Below are 17,267 nucleotides of genomic sequence, written 5' to 3' on the forward strand. Positions count from 1 at the left end.
ATTTATTATTTGTATACTTGTTACTAGTGAAATAACAGATATTTTAATGTAGCGCATTTGTCGTATAATTTATTAACCTCGCTTTTATTATAAAAAATATTTTATGATTATTAATTGTTACTATAATTTACCTAAATTGCACTAAATGCACTTACTTTAGCCTAAATTTTTATAACTTATTCATATGTAGTAACTGGATTTTATACCAGTCAAAATAGTAACATGATGTAAGATCCAGTATAGGTTCATTGTGTCAAGAAATAAAAGAATTTTATCTTATAATTATTTTAAAAAATCGCGTTCGGAATTTTGCATCTTTTAAAATACTTAATTTTGAAATAATAAATTATGCAGAAAATGATTGTATTAATTTAAAACATAAACGATATACGATATTTATCAATGTAAGGGAAAATTATCTCCCTTTTGGATCTTACATCATTTATCTGAATTTCTTATCTCTCTGCATGTTTTGAGATGAGATTCAGCAACGAATCGTTCGAATCGTTAAGAATACGTACATGGGCCTTAAATTTTATGGGATAGTAATCGATTTTCGATTTATATTTAATTTGAAGTTTCGTTGTTTATAGTGTGTAAAATTTATATTAAGAAATTTGATTTAATTTCACAATATTTGAGATTTATAAAATCAAAATGTTGAAAATATCCCTCATAGAGATTTTTTTAAATTTAGATTTATTTTTAGTCAAATACTTATATTTTTAGTTTCGAATAGACGCGAATAAAGAATAAATTTATTCACACACATGTATTAATAAAATTATTATTATTGATAATTAATATTTAATCAATTTGATTAATATGGTGGCCCCTTCGCGACGCGTTCGTGTTTCGCGCATCATACAAAGGCGTAAAATTTTACGCTTTTAGTCGGCAGCAAAAAGGAATATTTCTCCTTGCTGTCGATCTCTGGCATATTAAGCCAGAATATTGGGCAGAAAAAAGACGAGGATCTGAACGAAGTGGGTGTTGATGTGTAACACCAATCTACTTTTTGAAAGATATATACATATATATATATATATATATATATATATATATATATATAAAGACAAATTCTGAATATTCGGGAGGGCAACTTACTCGCAAATTGCGAGTTCTTATATTGTTGATTTAAAATACAATAACTAACAAATAACAGGGCTAGTGCAGATGAGAGCTGGTGCAGATAATGAAGCGCAAGTTTTGTAGGTTTTTTAATCTACAAATTCTAGTTGCACTTCATTATCCGCAATGGCTCTCATTAGCTTTGTTATTTATTAATTTTTTGTATTTTAAAAATTAAAAGTCTATTTTAATTATTATCATTTATTGCTCATTTATTTAATACGATCGCAATTAGGTAATCTCTCTGAATTTATCAATACACGATAGGACATGGTTAGGCATTAGCTGCTACATTCAACAAAGAAAGCAGTTTTGCAATTATTGTAAAATTTGATTTAATTCAATCATTAGTTCATTTAAATTCATAAGAACCTAAAGCAAGAACCAATTGTGTTGAAAATTTTACAACATTTGCAAAGCTGCTTTCTCTGCTGAACACAATCATTAACATATTATATTCGCGGTGTTACACGTTAATGAAGTAATGTAGGAAGTAGAAATATACGAACAGAGATAGGATACGCGAATAGACACGAATAAATGAAAATACGGATAGGTAGGACAAGTATATGGATAGGTAGGGACTGTATAGGTAAAGATAATAAATGTAGATAAATTGAAAAATTAAATTATTATAAATAAAATGACACTTAAATGGATTTCGCGATCGGATAATTAAATTTTGTTTTAAAAAATAAATATAATTAAACTAAAAAAATATTATATAATAAATCTAACTAATAAATTATATAATATGTAGATAAGGATACATAGACATCATGTGTACGTATTTGATAATTGCAAAGAAAAGATTAAAAATTAAATAAAATTTTAAATTAATCTTAAATTTTATTTAATTGTCAACAACCCAATTGTCAAATATGATTATATATTATATATAATTTTAATTTTCATTGAATTTTCAACTCCCCTGAAATTAAACTTAATATCTTATAAAATTCTATACATATACAAAGTATGTATACGCATTAATATTGTAATTAATTTTATCATAAATAAATGTATATATAATAATATTACATACGTAATATAAAATTTATGTGAACTATGTCCAGGTAAATGCCATCATGTTTATTTTTGTAATTTCCGCAATAATTACTAATTTAAATTATACATTTATTGGAATGTTTATATATTCATATTAAATATATCTATTCCATACAGATAGCATTTATCTTGTCGTAGTAAATCAAATTTATTGTTGCTTTATTGATGTAAATTACACGAAATCGACAAACCATATGATAACAAAAATTATTTATTAATTTAACGAATTTGATAGATGTTTAATTAAAAAATTTTTTTTAATTTGGATTTTATTGTAAATATGAAAAAGTCATTAATAATTTTAAGTGATTTTTAATTAAAAATTTGATGTTTAAAATAACCGTCAATTTTTCGTCTATTTAATTTATTAAATGAGTCAGTAAAGATTCGAGCTTTGACTGAGGTAATATAGGTTAAATATTAACTTCTTGTTTGTTTTTTACATTTATATTTTTAACATTACAAAATTACAAATATTAATGATTAATTTATTATGTACGAAAGCCTCATCGCTGTCCCTCGCGTCAAGTGGATGCTATGTTGATGCAGTGAATGCGTGATTTGTATCGATAGAAAGTCGAAATTATTTTTACAATATCATATAAAGACTTATTCCTCGTCGCTTTCTGTAAAGTCCATTCGCAAAGTCTAGTTTGGTATCTTGTTGGAAATTCTTGTACAAGATCGGAATTAATCCCGAGTTTTCTCGTCTTGCACTGGAAGTAATAATTTTGTCAATGAGTCAGACAATTATATGCTATATATTTTAAAATCAGTTTAAGTTACGAAATTAATTTAGTAGTATACTTTAACATACAATTTTCGTCGCTTTTTTTGTTTTATTAAATGTTCTCCCACTAGTAATTATAATTAGTTAGTAATAGTACTATATCTTAATAACAATACGAATTTAGTATTATATAATTAATGTATGGATATACATATAATGATTATTTTTTCCAAATTGTTAAGTAAATAAATTTAAGCTTTGTGCAAATAATTTGTTTATTTTTCGATGATTGCTCTAACAAAAAAATATGATTACGAATGTATATATTTAATTTTTTAACTATTATTTTAAAATCATATTTAGGTATTGGAGACATCCCGCCATTCTAGAATATTGTTAATTATTAATTTATATGTATATTATATACTTTTCTATGATAAAATACATGCAGATATATTACGAGATTATATTTAACAAGTTTTGATTTTTGTTGATTTAGATAATTGTTTTATCAAAATACCTTATGCTCTTTTGTCGATGATATCGTGATTACATGAATTTAATTAAAAATGTGTGGATACAAAAAATTCGAGATAAGTCGAATGGATATCTTTATATTAGCGAGGTATTAATAATTAAAATTTTGGGAAAATGCAGAAAAAAAAGATTGTTAAATTTTATATATAATAACAAATTTTTCAGAAAGCTTACTTAGTTCTTTAAAATCTCGTTATTATCAAGTTCGATTTATCTCGAACAGTTGGTACCCGAGATACTTTTGTATTCATACATATAAAAAATTACAATAATGCATGTATTTTATTACTATTAAATATATTCCTTCGTAATCACCATTCCATAAGAAAATCATTATAGATTATTACTCACCTGTCTCACGCAAGCTAATGTCACATGCAATTGAAAAATTAAAAAAAATATTTTCTATAAAAAATTAGGGTTCTCTTGAATTTTTTAAAATAACGTACAATTAATTTTTTTCGAATAATGTTGTAAGAACCTTATTAAGAAAAATGATTTTAGGAAAAATTAATGAAATTGTTGATTGAGGTACTGAGGATTAATAAATAATAATTTGATAAGAATTTTCAAAATTGTAAATAATTTATGTTAAAAAAAAATTAAAGAATGTTTAAAATTCTTTTTGGGTGTTAGGAGAATGCTAACAGTTTGATAGCAAATAAATCAAATATTCGAATAATTCAATCAAGCGCATCTATGTACATTATAAGCTTGTATTCTATCAAATAAGCTATCATAAAAAAGCTGTTGATATTATTTAAAGGAGAGATATTAAAAGGAGAGATAAATAAACTACGTCAACTAACACTTAGTACAATATGTGTGTATTATAGGAAATTGTTTAAATGACATTTTGTATTTATTATGTCGAATCCGTTACCGACAATTATTAGTCAACAACGACTTCTCAAAAGTGTAAGATCACAGCAAACGGAAGCATATTACTAATATTCATATTTCATTTCGTGATAATTATAACAAATATAAAATTTATCATCGAAATTACATCTTAATAGCAATTTTAATATACAGGGTAAGTTTCCAAAGACATAATACATTCTTCACAATTTGTTTGATTTAAATGTACCTATAGACTAAGTCATTTATTTAAATAATAAATTTTTTAAACCTTTTTTCGAATAAAAGTTACTTTGTGTAAAAAGATATATAATGACTTAATTAAATAAAAGTTTTAAATTATTTTTCTATTATGTTTCACAGTCTATTTAAAGAATTACCATGTTCGTTTTATTAAAATCTTATAAGGTATTTTAAAACAAATTCAATATATTTGCAACAAAGCGTAATTTTTTATTCATTAGAGAATGTGTTGCACTTGACTTTCGTAATGCTTGCGAGTTTCATTTCATGTTGTGTTTAACATTTGAGATAAACAATGAGGATAAAAAAATAATTCACATCTTTTACTAAATAAGATTAGTTACCTAAAAATATGACGTGCATGATTCTGTCATTTAAAAGTTATATTTCAAAATAATCGACGGTTATAAAATATTTATGCATATTAATAATAATATATTTGAATATTTTGAAAAAACATATGAAAAGAATGAGAATAATGTGACAAAACATCATTTAAATGTACTGAGATGTAAAATTTTAGGTAAGATGAATAGTCGCAAGAAAAAAGTAAATACTCTTTTGGAAAATGACATTCCAGTAATACAATTATCAGAATTACACTAATGTTAGAAATATCATTAAAATTAAAAACATTTAGTATCATTTAAAAGTTATTGGCTATTGTATACAAATCTTCATGTTCTTAATGTTACAATTTCTTACATAATTCCTATAATTTAAAAAGCTACATGCTATTATCATAATATTCTATTTAAAAAAAATATATATATTTTGGCAGGTATTTGGAAGAAAAATTTATGAAATATGAATTTGGCACAGATAAGTAGCAGTGTAATATTTATCACTATGATAACTATTCTTGCTGGTGAATATGTATTTTATTCCAATCCTCCAAGGGATTTCCATTTACCGTTATATATAAGACCAATACATTATCAAGTGAACTTAATTCAACTACTATATATTAAAGTACACAATTCTAGTGCGGAAGAAACATTAAATACAAACGATGAAAACAGCAATTTTCTATTTGTCGGAACATCCAATGTAACTATCAATATTGTTCGGTCAACACGTAATATAAGATTGCATTCATTACATCCAATTATAAATGATGACAAAGTGACATTAATTACAAGCGATGGTAAAATTTATCACATAAGCGAATATACAGCGGAAGAAAATATTATCGATTTCAGTTTTGATGATGTTTTAACTCCCGGATTGTATACTATAAAAATACAATTCTTTGATGAACTTCTGAAAAGATATGCTCAAAATTTTTTCGAATATTCCAAGAATAACGATGAAAAGGACATAATGTAAGTGAATGATCAACAGTTGATTATAGTTCCATAATTGAACATTACGGAACTAGGTATATACATATACATATAGTTTCGTAATGTTATTTATAATATAAATAGATATAACCATTACTTACTCTTTTTAATTAATTTTTCCTGCGTGACATATTAAAAGAAAATTAATTAAAGTAAACACAACTTGCAGTATACAATCTTATAACAATTCTTAATTATATCTTGATACCTAAATCCAACCATACAGCTAGAAATTTATAATTAGGTAATATTATTTAAGAGACAATTATAAATTATTATTTATAATAGATGGTTAATTTCACCAACTATCCAAACAACTGGACTCGGTAAATTGTTTCCTTGTTGGAGTGAAGCACATTTAAAAGCCACGTTCAAAATATCTATATATCATCATCGCAATTATACTGTTTTATTCAATATGCCGGTAATACAAGCCTATAACAATGTTGATGAAAATTATTTGTGGACGTACTTCCATGTTACTCCCCCAATGTCCATTTTGCAACTTGCAATAGTTGTGACCACTTTCTCTCGCATTCGTATTAACGAAAATATCACATTGTGGTGCAGAAAATACTCAAACGAACAATCTGTCAACTTAGAGTTCGTAAAGGATTTCATAAAAAATATCACATTGCATTTGATGTCTGAATTTAGTGAAATAAGTATTCCAAAAATAGATCACGTTGCAGTTCCAAATTTTCCATACCATGTCACGTCTAAATGGGGATTAATCTTTCATAGGTATACATATTTATATATACATACACACACGCACTCGCGGATGTATAAAAAGCACATAGTGTTTTTAAATAAGCTATTTATTTATATTATTCACTTCGAAATTTATAAACCTTTGTATTTTCATATAATTAAAAATTTTCAACTAAAAAGAATAAATAATATAATAAACAATCAGTATTATTAAATATTAGATGACCGTTTTATCGGAAACAGGGAAAATTTATGTTAATTATGCACTTGAAGGGATACTGCACTGATGACTTTGATCTTGATATATATTGTCAAGATAATCTTTAGTGATCTTCAACAGATTGTAGGCAGTCATTTATTTTTTTGTTCATAACTTTTTAACAAACAGCGACCGCTATCTAAAAATTGATAAAGATCACTCAGGGTTATGATCTTGATAGCATATGTCAAAGTCGAGGTCATCGACAAGGTGTCCCTTAAAGCGCATAATCACAACACTATTCGTGCAAAATTAATTTAAAAAATAGTTCTTTAATAACATTTAATATCAAAATAGATTTAACATATATTTAAATAAATAACATTTAACTTATCACACATTTAAATATACTAATTTAAATTTTCGAAATTGTAATTTGAACTTATACGTCAAATATTATATATATATATATATATATATTAGGTGTTGGAATTAATTCGTAGCGTTTTTAATGAAAGAATGTTATTTATTTCACATGAGCATTAAAAAATACATTAATGAAAGTATTTCCCATCTCTTGTAAAACGCTACGAATTAATTCCAACACGTAATATATATATATATACATATATATATATATATATATACATATATATTTTGTTTGAGTAAGTTTAATTGACGGGAGTAAAGTAATTTATGATTTCATCTAAAAAAAAATAAGCGAACATTTTGCATATGAGAATTTATAATGTCTTTTAGAGAAGCAGATCTTATCTATGATAAACAAGTAGATACAGTTATGCGCAAGATCCAAATCGCGCGTTTAATAGCACCTAAAATAGCATATCAATGGTTCAGTAACGTAGTCAGCATATCTTGGTGGTCTCATTTTTGGTTGCATGACAGTCTTGCTACTTTATTTGGAGAAGAAGCTATTGTTAAGGTTTTTACATTTATCTTACAATGTTTTGTACCATATTTATTTTATAAACTTCAAATGTCAATTTTCACACATTTACAAAACCTATCAAAAGAAAATTTGAAGTAGAGATTTGAAGGGGAGACCGGAGTCATTTGAATATAGGGGTAAATAGAATAATCGAGGCTACATTAAAAACAAAACACATGAGATACGTTTATATAAATACTCATATATAATAATAGAACACTTTATAAAATGTTTATATTTTTGGTATTGTTTTAAAATACGAAATATATTCTTAAGGTACTTTAGTTGCTTTCGTTTATTTACTTAGGTATGACTATTAATAAATTAATGACAACTTATTTTGACAAATATTACCTATTATACCAGATTAATTATAAATAATTGTTAAAAAAATTTTTTTAATTTTTAAATTTTTTAATGTGCATAGTGTAGCAGCACAATCTACACTATAATGTAACTATATTTTCTAATTTAATTTATTTTTATTAAATTTATTTTTATTTAATTTAATTTATTTTATAACTATATTTTCTAATTTAACTTTAATTCGAGTAAATTATAAAACTTTTTTTGCAGACTTTCAATAAATCTAAATTAATGGATTTCTTCCTAGTACAAAGTCAATACGATTCTTTACATTTAGACTCTCATTATAATATGAATCCTGCTAAAATCAGTAATCTATCGAAGATTGATTCAATTTTCAGTTTTCCTCGGAGCATGAAAGGTAAAAATCATTTAATAATCTTCTAAAAATTTGAACATGAAAACATTATCAAAGAAAAGTAAAGAATGTAGATAAAATGTAGATAACCATATCGTTAAAAAAATTTAAATATAATTATATCATTATAGTACTGGTCGTTTTACGAATGTTCCAAAATGCAATTCTCACTGAAAATTTTCGGAAAAATGTTCACACATATCTACGGAGGCAGTGAGTAATGATAATATAATAATTCACATTATGTACTACATTAATGACGTAGTCGACATATACGAATATAATAAGATATGAATATATAATAATATCTAGTATTTTTTTACAAAATTAGAAACAAATTCTAACGTTATATTTTTAATATCTTTGTTCCACCTGCGTTCGTATTTTTTTGTCAATAATTTTATTGTGTTCTTTATATCTTTTTCATTCTTTATCACCACATCTTTTTATACTCCCTATATACTCATCTTTTTATAATTCATTAATTTTTATAACTTTTTAATGGAAAAGTCATATTCTAACAAACAATTATTTTATGACTAATTACAGAATTCATATTTTATATTTATAAATTATATTATAAAGTATAATATAAATTGCAATATGATACATCTAAAATATAATGTTTATACTACTGTCTATAAGTAAGAAAAATTGAAACTTCTCGTTTATATTCAATTGATTACATTAAACAAAAATTATTTTTATTTAGCATATTTAGCTCAAGTTTTTATGAAATCTCGCCGATACACGAAATCTTAGATTGGAAAATACATAATGTATCAAATGAATTTCTAACTTGGATAGAAAACGAAAGATATCCTGTTATGACATGGAAACGAGAAACTCGTAACCAGGGAACATTGTTTCAATGTATCACGGACATTTATGGAAAACGTGACAGTTATGGAAAATGGTGGATACCTGTAACTTTATATTATCCATTTTCAAAGATTAATATCCAAAAAGTATTTTTAATCCCAACACAACCGATTGCATCAGTACATATAAATGATCCCAATAGTTGGAGGATAGTCAATTTTGAGTCATCCGGTAAATATATATATAATGAAATTAGTCATATAAATTTGGTTATATTTTTTGGAATATGATCTCTTAAATATGATTTGCTATTTCTTTGTTCGTAATCTTTGTTTATGATAGGATAGATGGGACATTTTATATTCACCTAAATAGGATAATACACGATAGAACTTAGTATAAAAAATACTTTTTTTCAATTTTATCATAAAAAAGGGGGAGAGGTAGATTAAATGTCGATTCGTGTGAAAAGTATAACGCTTCTTGGTAGGGGGATATGTTCATATATGGAATGATTCTTAATATCATATATAGCAGAAATAAGATGTTATTTAAAAAATTTTTTGTCAATAATTTTTTGACTTATAACAAGCGATGATTAAAACGTTTTGGAGATCATTCAGGGTGATCTTGACAATATACGCCAAAATCAAAATTATCAGAGAGATATCTTCCAATCGGCGTGTTATTTATACAACATATAAGTGAAAAATAATTCAGTAAAATATTTTTTATTAAATAGGATACTTTCGTGTCAATTATGATAATAAAATCTTGAGTACAATTATAAATACATATCGACTTCCATTATATAAATCTATAAATGTCATCGATCGTGCGAAAATCATAGATGATGCGTTTCATTTCATGATGGAACGTCAGTTCAACGTATCTATATTTTGGAATCTCACGCAACACTTTTCGAGAGACACAGATTATGTGGCATGGTATCCGATGATTAAAATATTTGAATATATGTCGACTCTGATACCATTTGTAGTCGACGAAGTTAAGTATATCAATATTAAGGTAACGACCAACAGATATTATTTAACAAACGTTTTTATATTGTCACTATTCATTAATTTCAAATTGTAATATATTTCTAAATGAAAAGATTCAATGACGTTTCTTCTTACCTCATTTTAATATAAAGATAATGATATATATATGTAAGAATAAGGTTTTTATATCGCCGTTTTAGGTACATTTTAGGTACATTTTAGGTACATTTGAATAAATATCTCGTGTGTGTGTGCGTGTGCGCGCGCGCGTGTGTGTATGTGTGTGTGTGTGTGTCGAGTATTGATATATTATATAAAGATAATGCACGGTAAATTTTTCAAAAATAAAGTTTTTAATAAACACATTAACATAATTAACTTAAAGCATTGTATTTTTTCTCAACCTCATCGATTAAATATCTATAGATAATTATTAGGTAACTCTAAAAAGATGAATTGTATTTGATCGATTAGAAATACAAGTGTGCCTTTAAATAATTTTATCTAAAATTGATAATATGAGAAATTCAAAGTAAACCGCTTATTTATTCAAAATTTAACCGTTAATTATATTCAAAATTTTTATTAAACATTGTTTTTAAATGTAAATGTTCTTATTAAGAACAATAATGTTTAAAATTACGTTAAAAATTGCGTTTTAATATTTACATCCAATACTGAAAATTTTAAGTTATATATTTATATATGTTTACTACAGATCTTATGAGCGATTCTTTTCGAACTCATTTTAAATATAAGACTATTTCATAAAAAAGAGAATTAAAAAAATTAATCCTTCCTTGAATTTATAAGAATTATGTGTGTTGTTTAAGATAAGATAGTACTCTATTATTATGATTGAATAAAATTTACGTCATTTAGGAAAAATTTTGGAAATTGTTGGATAAACCATTAAGGACACTAGGGTTTGAAGAAGATCTAAAGGAAGATGATTTTACTAAGTACTTAAGACAAGAAATCGTGAAATGGTCATGTTCGTTTCGATACAATAAGTGCATACAAACGGCCCACGATAAATTAAAAGAGCATCTCAATGATCTTAAGAAAAATCAGTAATATTTTCTAAATGGATGATTATTTCATAATTACAATTTTTACGATTTGAATCTTGACAAACTTTTATTAATATAAAACATAATAAATACTTCTTTTTAACATGTTTTGTATTCTTTTAGAAATTCTAGACTTTTACCAGGGTGGAGGCAGTGGACATACTGCAATGGTTTAGCAATCGGTCATAATTTTGTGTGGTTCAATTTAATAAAAAAATGGTTTAAAAACTTTCAACCAAACAACTACGAGCTGTTACCGTACTTAGTTTGTTCTGGTTTAAATGTAAATAGTAGTTTATCATTTATAGCACAGTTCACAACAAGGCAAAGACAAGAAATTGAATCTTACAATCGGACTTACATACATATTTTTCATTCAGTTACTACTAAACTTGCTGCCAAATATGACATTACCTTTGAGCAGATGTTAGAAAAGCTTAACGATATAAAACCTAAGTAAGAACATTTTTTATATAAATATATGTGATATATAACATGAATTATAAAATAAAATTGTAATTGTGTGAAATGGTTTTATGTTCAGAGAAATCAACATACTAACGGTACTAGGTAATATTATCAACCATATGTATTCTGAAATTGATCTTAATAAGGTGAATAAAATTAATTCAAATTCTATACTCATTTATTAGCTTTTTCTTGGAGAGCTTACTAATAATTAGTATATTGGATGAATGCAATATAATATATATATGTATCTCGGCAAGCTTGCACTTTATTTTGCACTTTATGAAGAACGATAAATTTTTGTACGATAATACAATTTTTATCTGTGGAATGATAATAATAAATTATTTGTTAAATATAAATACTTTTGTTTCAGTTGTCCGATTATCTAGAGAAAATGAGACAAAATACTATATTTTCTTTAACTGAATTACAATTTTCAAATGTTCTACATAAGATACAAAAACGATGTTCAGAAATTAATAATCATATACAATATTTTGAGTTTATAAGTGATTCTTAATTTAATTTGAATAACCATATTACTGAAGAATATAATGTCGGTTTCATTTTTCTGGTTTTGGCTCCAATGACGAACAATTTTGTTCGCTTTTAGTTTTTAGTTATATATTATGTTCATTATACCTTTATTTGAATCTTTATATTTAGTCTTTAGTTTTAATTACATGTTATTATAATTTCTTTATATCATTAATAATATTATTATGTTCTCGTATTTTAGATACTTGTATTAGAAGTATTTCATATTAGTATACAATTATAGCATAAAATAAATATCTTTTAAAAATAATAAAGTATTTATATACTACTTTACTCTACATTATTCTTACTATTCTCAAAATTTTTTTTTTGTAATTTATATTAATATGGCATATTCAGCTTATCATTTCAACACATAGCACATTTATAAATTCTATTACATTTATATTATCAAAATATAATTAAAAAAGATATAATAAGTATTATGACAACAATAATAATTTATTAATTGTACACACGTAATTTTAATAATTATATAATAATAATAATAAATTATTTTTATATAATTGGTAACGCTTTTGAAAGCTTTTGGAAGCTTTCTCGGGTATTTTTTTTCAAAGATACGAAGATTTGTAGATTATTATTGAGTTATTCATTGCCAATGCCAACGTTTCGTGACTCTTGATATTCACTTCAGCAGAGCGAAATGCGCACTGATGCTGATGCAGTATCGTATTTCGTTCATGTGTGATTAAAATTTGTCTGTGATTATCTTATAGTACATGTGTAATAAATATTTTTGAGAAAAATTATATGAGATTGTAAAAAATCTTATCAGCACACACACACACACACACACACACACACACACACACACACACACACACACACACACACACACACACACACACACACACACACACACACACACATTTCAATAAAAATTAAAAATTCCAACTTCCATTATATAATACTATAAATGTCATCAGTCGTGCGAAAATCATAGATGATGCGTTTCATTTCATGGAACATCAGTTCAACGTATCTGTATTTTGGAACCTCATGCAACACTTATCGAGAGACACAGATTATGTGGCATGGTCCGATGATTAAAATATTTGAGTATATGTCGACTATAATTCCATTTTTAGAGATAAGTACATCAATACTAAGGTAATGACCAACAGATAGAGAAAAACCTTCTATTATGAGATAGGCGCCTAATATGAGACAGCGGCTAATAACTAATAAACGCTATTTATTGTTTCCATCATCAATTTATTGTCCTTGGATTGAGAACTATTAAGGAGAAAATTCATTATTACATCATGCCTGTAGTCGTTGCAAAAAAAGATTTTAGAATTTGGATGTCTTCAAATTTTGTTGAGATAATCCTTTAAACCTTATTTATTATTTAATACGTAAATATTTGGCAACAAATTCTTTATGTGATGATAGAATAAGGTCGTATACTAATAGAAAAATACGGGATATGTTGAATTGCTTAATTATAAAAGTTAGATTTGACGATCATAAAATAGTAAAGCGTGGAAATCGTAATATGAAGTAGGCATTATTGATATGAAATAAACCATGCTCCTATGTCATAGTGAAAATCGTTGCTAAAGTATAAATGTTGTTATATAATAAAAAAGACAACCGGAATGAACGTCGAGTGCCTATTTCTGCCATGCTTGATTCGACCTACCTGAAGATGAATTCTGAGTATAATCTATCGCATGCTGGCTGTGTTTGTTTGTATTTTAGAAACATTAAATAAAGTTTTTTAATTGCAATACTGCAATATATTTTCTCATTTTACTATAGATTTCTCGCAGCATCTCATATTAGGAGCACAATTTTTTGACTTTGCAATTTGCTTACTTTTTACATTTCTTTAATTTATAAAAAAAATAAAATTTGAATTAAATTTTACATGACATTATCTTAAAGCTTATTAAATTCTCTTCAAAATAATCTATTATTTTTTTAAATTCTGCCCATAGATTTTTAGCATTTACCCAAAATAAACTCGGTATCTTATATTTAATAGGGGCCTTTCCTCTACTATTTAACAAACATATTGTTTTTATATCAATTGTTAGGCAATTTCAAAAATTGTAATTTATTTCTGAATAAAAAGATTGAATTCCATTTTTTGTTATCTCATTTTGAAATAAAGATAATAATAAATAATATATACGAAAGAATGAAGTCTTTTGTCGCAGTTTTAGGTATATTTCAAAGAATTAACATTGTGTGTGTGTGTGTGTGTCTGTTCTCATATTATTCATATATGTATACCTGATTAGTAATATTTCATATTATTATACCATTACAGCGTAAAATAAATATCTCCTAATTATAATAAACTTTTTATACGACTATCTTGTTCTACATTATTTTTACTATTTCCAAAATTCATTTGTATAATTTTTATTAATATGGTATATCCAGTTTATCATTTCAACATATATTTATAAATTTTTTTCATCATAATAGCTTTCATCCATTTTTGCAATTGTTTTAAAAGGATCCCATCATTGTGTCCAAATTATCTATATTTACAAATGGCACGTAATAAAAGTTAACGTTTTATTTCTCTTTTGTCATCACGATTCAATATCTAGCTGTTGTGACTATTCAGAAGTCTTAAATAATTTTCTAATTTGTCAAGGGAGTGTATTTGAACAATTTGCATAGTTTGCATAATTTGTAACTTTCATCATTTACTTATGACCTTCTAGCTGTTTTTTGTGCAATTTTATTTTGTAATTTTTTTTCTCTCTATACAATTTTAAATTATAGGATCTATCTGCGTATTTTATATATTACAAAAATGAAAACTATATATGTTTATCCCGTTTTTTTTCTTTTCATTTATATTTTTATAATTATTATTTTTAATTTAATTATAGCATTAATTATAGGGAAAATAAAGATTACAACATGTAACACATGAATATCAAGAAGCTGTTCGATGCTTTCTTGACAGGAAAACTCAAGGATACTCAGAGAGTAATAAAGATATGAAAGATTACTTTATTTTGATCGATTTATTCGAGATGAAACTCGTATCGTGATGATGATTCCTTTACATTTTACATGGTTTATACACAAAATCTATGTAAAATCTCAGGTAAATTCTAATTTACCTGTGTTTATTTTCTACTTTCAAATAACAAATAATTTTTAAATAAACGTCTATATGTACAAGTCACAAATTAAAAAGTTACTTTCTAATGTGTAAATCGATTGTTGTCACTTTTTACAAAAGAGTCGCTCAAGCGAGATGTATTTTAAAATTACGTAAGAAAAAAGAAAAATCCTGAAGAGATGTACATACATATACCCAGACAGCCAACTCTCAAAAACAGATTCTACAAATTATCCGTTACAAATTTTTGAACAAAAAGAAGAACAGATTTGGTGCAACATTTGGCATGTACAATGCTGTTAGTAGAATGCTGGTAGACTTATAGCAATATTTATTAATAAAATACGGTGGCAGATTGATTGATTAAAATTACACGATGACGTACTTACTGCACTTTAATATGAATTAACTACGGAACGACAGAAATCTAAGTTTTGCCGCCAATCTATCAAATTATGTCTGCAAAATATTCACTTATATAATGCAGACACAAGTAATGTCAATTTGCTAACAATTTCTAAATGAATTTTTTACTGCAATATTTCGGACGGTTTGCTTACTGGGTATACTTGAGATACATTGATATACAAGAAATAAATTATCTATCTCTAAGCGCCTCCCTTTCATTTATACACGTATCATGATCAATATTGATACAACTATAAGACTCGTAACGATACTTTGGACTTTCTTCTCGAAATTATTTCTTCTCGCGTTTAATCTCTTACTCCACAATACATTCTATTTTAACAACATTGCAACGTTTGAATAATGTTGCAGTAACGTTGCTAGAATGCTCTGTACTGTATGGGATGTGTATCCAAGTCTTTTCTTTTTTTTTTACAAAACACTGTTGCAGGATTTGCCCGCCACATACAAAATCTATGGTTCGTCATCCGCTAATGCTAGCCGCGTGAAAACGCTAAAAATCTATTAGCTACTATAATACAAGAAAACATACAATTTCCACAGTTGACTAGTTACAAAACACAATATCATGTTTGATATTCATTGATCGTTTAATATTTGTGTGATCTACGCGACCAACACGTGGACGAATATCACCATCGTGATAACTTATCTCTTTATTTATTGTCGTCCGATATGTCCGCAAGGCACTAATATCATGGCACAATTATTACATCTATAAATACTTGTAAGATCTGTATAAACTCTATATACAAATCCGCTTCTTGTATTTAAGGGCGTAGCAAAAGATAGTGTCCTTTCAGTTTTCCGCTCGTCGCTCGTCCTCTTCTTTTGCCTTAATCGAAGTTTCTGTGAGAAACAGTAGCAACAATCATAGAATGTTTTGTCGATGTGCGATTACTTGATGTATGACATACACTATTTTCTTTTTACGATTAACTCATTTTCCTTAATTCTACACAGTTCAATACTGATTTATTTTATTTGGCGTGTTCGCTTGTTTCAGTCTATTATCCTTGTGATCTCTCACGCTAAGACTCTTATATTCTATCTTTATTTCTTATCGTGTCCACTTCGTTCGTTTTCGAGTTTATTATATTTGCGAGTTGACGAGTCTCTGAGTTATCTCAAGTACGAGTACCTCGTCTATAAGATTTAAGTGACATTCTTCGCGAGTATAGTAGACTCATAGTAGATATGGAAATTTTTCTTCGCCTTCCTCTTCTGTCTCGCTGGATTCTTGGCTGGACGGAGGCGTATCCAACTGGGGCAGGCCGAGATCCAGATATTCCTAACGTCAAAAAAATATGT

At 26.2% G+C, this 17,267-nt stretch overlaps 2 protein-coding genes across 3 annotated transcripts in view; one reads left to right on the top strand and one right to left on the bottom strand.

Moving 5' to 3' along the window:
• The first annotated feature begins 5,016 nt into the window (after positions 1 to 5,016).
• LOC105147050 (aminopeptidase A) lies at positions 5,017 to 13,268 on the top strand. The gene is made up of 11 exons (XM_011057777.2): positions 5,017 to 5,895; positions 6,205 to 6,660; positions 7,589 to 7,772; positions 8,355 to 8,505; positions 8,634 to 8,715; positions 9,215 to 9,555; positions 10,067 to 10,353; positions 11,211 to 11,401; positions 11,525 to 11,857; positions 11,946 to 12,015; positions 12,246 to 13,268. Exons 1-11 carry the CDS (start codon positions 5,378 to 5,380, stop codon positions 12,390 to 12,392), a joined length of 2,760 nt encoding a protein of 919 aa, XP_011056079.1. The 5' UTR covers positions 5,017 to 5,377; the 3' UTR covers positions 12,393 to 13,268.
• Positions 13,269 to 15,411: 2,143 nt separating this feature from the next.
• Positions 15,412 to 17,267, bottom strand: part of LOC105147047 (fibroblast growth factor receptor homolog 1) — a 53,090-nt gene continuing 51,234 nt past the window's right edge. For both annotated transcript variants that reach the window (XM_011057773.2, XM_011057770.2), the window contains exon 11: positions 15,412 to 17,247. In XM_011057773.2, coding sequence (XP_011056075.2) covers positions 17,143 to 17,247 — 105 coding nt within the window. In that variant the 3' untranslated portion in view covers positions 15,412 to 17,142. The remainder of the gene's footprint in view (positions 17,248 to 17,267) is intronic.

Source organism: Acromyrmex echinatior, chromosome 16, assembly GCF_024713525.1.
Source record: "Acromyrmex echinatior isolate Ae372 chromosome 16, ASM2471352v2, whole genome shotgun sequence".
Classification (NCBI taxonomy): domain Eukaryota; kingdom Metazoa; phylum Arthropoda; class Insecta; order Hymenoptera; family Formicidae; genus Acromyrmex; species Acromyrmex echinatior.

Excerpts from the sequence above, each read along its gene's own strand:
- LOC105147050 (XM_011057777.2), top strand. The coding sequence starts at position 5,378 with ATGAATTTGGCACAGATAAGTAGCAGTGTAATATTTATCACTATGATA. Across the intron at positions 5,896-6,204 it reads AACGATGAAAAGGACATAAT|ATGGTTAATTTCACCAACTA; the intron begins GTAAGTGAATGA and ends TATTTATAATAG. Across the intron at positions 7,773-8,354 it reads GAGAAGAAGCTATTGTTAAG|ACTTTCAATAAATCTAAATT; the intron begins GTTTTTACATTT and ends CTTTTTTTGCAG.